Raw genomic sequence first — 1,055 nt, forward strand, 5'->3', positions numbered from 1 at the left:
GTGGCCTTGAGCAGCTGGAATGACAGCCAGGCGTTCTGGCCAGAGTCTCGGTCCACAGCCACCACCTTGGTGACCAGGTAGCCGGGCTCCGCCGCCCTGGGCAGCAGCTCAGTGCAGGGCGCAGAGGCGTTCTGTAGAGGGTAGAGCACGAAGGGCGCATTGTCATTGTCGTCCAGCACCAGCACACGCACCAGCACCTGGCTGCTGAGGGCAGGGGAGCCTTGGTCTGTGGCGGCCACGCGGAACTCGAAGGTCTTTAGAGCCTCATAGTCCAGCGCCCTGAGCGCGAACAGCTGCCCATTATCTGCATTGATGGAGATGAGCGAGGTCAAAGCCAGCTGCTGGTCATTGGGTGGCAGCAGCGAGTAGGTGATGTGGGCGTTGGGGCCTGAGTCTGAGTCTGTGGCTCTGATGGTGCCTATGAGCAGGGCGGGGCTGTTGTTCTCGCGGACAGACAGGGCGTAGGAGGATTGGGTGAAGGCGGGGGCGTTGTCGTTGACGTCGGACACCTGCACTGTTATGGTGTGCTGGGTTGTGAGCCTGGGTGAGCCCATGTCGGAGACGGAGATGGTGATGTTGTACTCGGCTCTGCTCTCTCTGTCTAGTGCTCCTTCTGTCACTACAGTGTAATAATCCTCAAAAGTTGGCCTCAAAAGAAACGGAAGTTCGTTCGGAATAGAACACACCATCCTTCCATTATCCCCAGAATCTGGGTCAGAAACACTGAAAACAGCAACTAGAGTCTCTGGGGAATTTTCTGGGATGGGTACTGTGAGCTTCCTGACCATCAATGCAGGAGCATTGTCATTCACATCCACTACCTTAACAAGAACACTGCATTTGCCTGAAAAGCCCCCTCCATCTGTGGCTGCTATTTCTATGTTGTAAAAGCTGGTTACCTCGAAATCCAACTCTTTGCTCAACCGAATTTCTCCTGTGGTTTTGTCTATTACAAATGGTTGAGATACTTCACCGCCTTGGAACAGAGAGTAGGCTACTTTCCCATTCATCCCAGCATCTAAGTCTGTGGCAGAGACCCTGACAACCAAGGCATT

General features: G+C 54.5%; 1 protein-coding gene across 1 annotated transcript; it reads right to left on the reverse strand.

The window, feature by feature from the left end:
• Positions 1-5: 5 nt before the first annotated feature.
• LOC129670227 (protocadherin-3-like) lies at positions 6-1,049 on the reverse strand (the record flags this gene model as incomplete). Its single annotated transcript, XM_055598713.1, has 1 exon — positions 6-1,049. A coding segment is annotated over one exon (1,044 nt), but the record flags the coding sequence as incomplete, so codon positions are not given.
• Positions 1,050-1,055: the final 6 nt, after the last annotated feature.

Source organism: Psammomys obesus, unplaced genomic scaffold (assembly GCF_907164565.1).
Source record: "Psammomys obesus unplaced genomic scaffold, mPsaObe1.curated_primary_1811, whole genome shotgun sequence".
NCBI classification, from domain to species: Eukaryota; Metazoa; Chordata; class Mammalia; order Rodentia; family Muridae; genus Psammomys; species Psammomys obesus.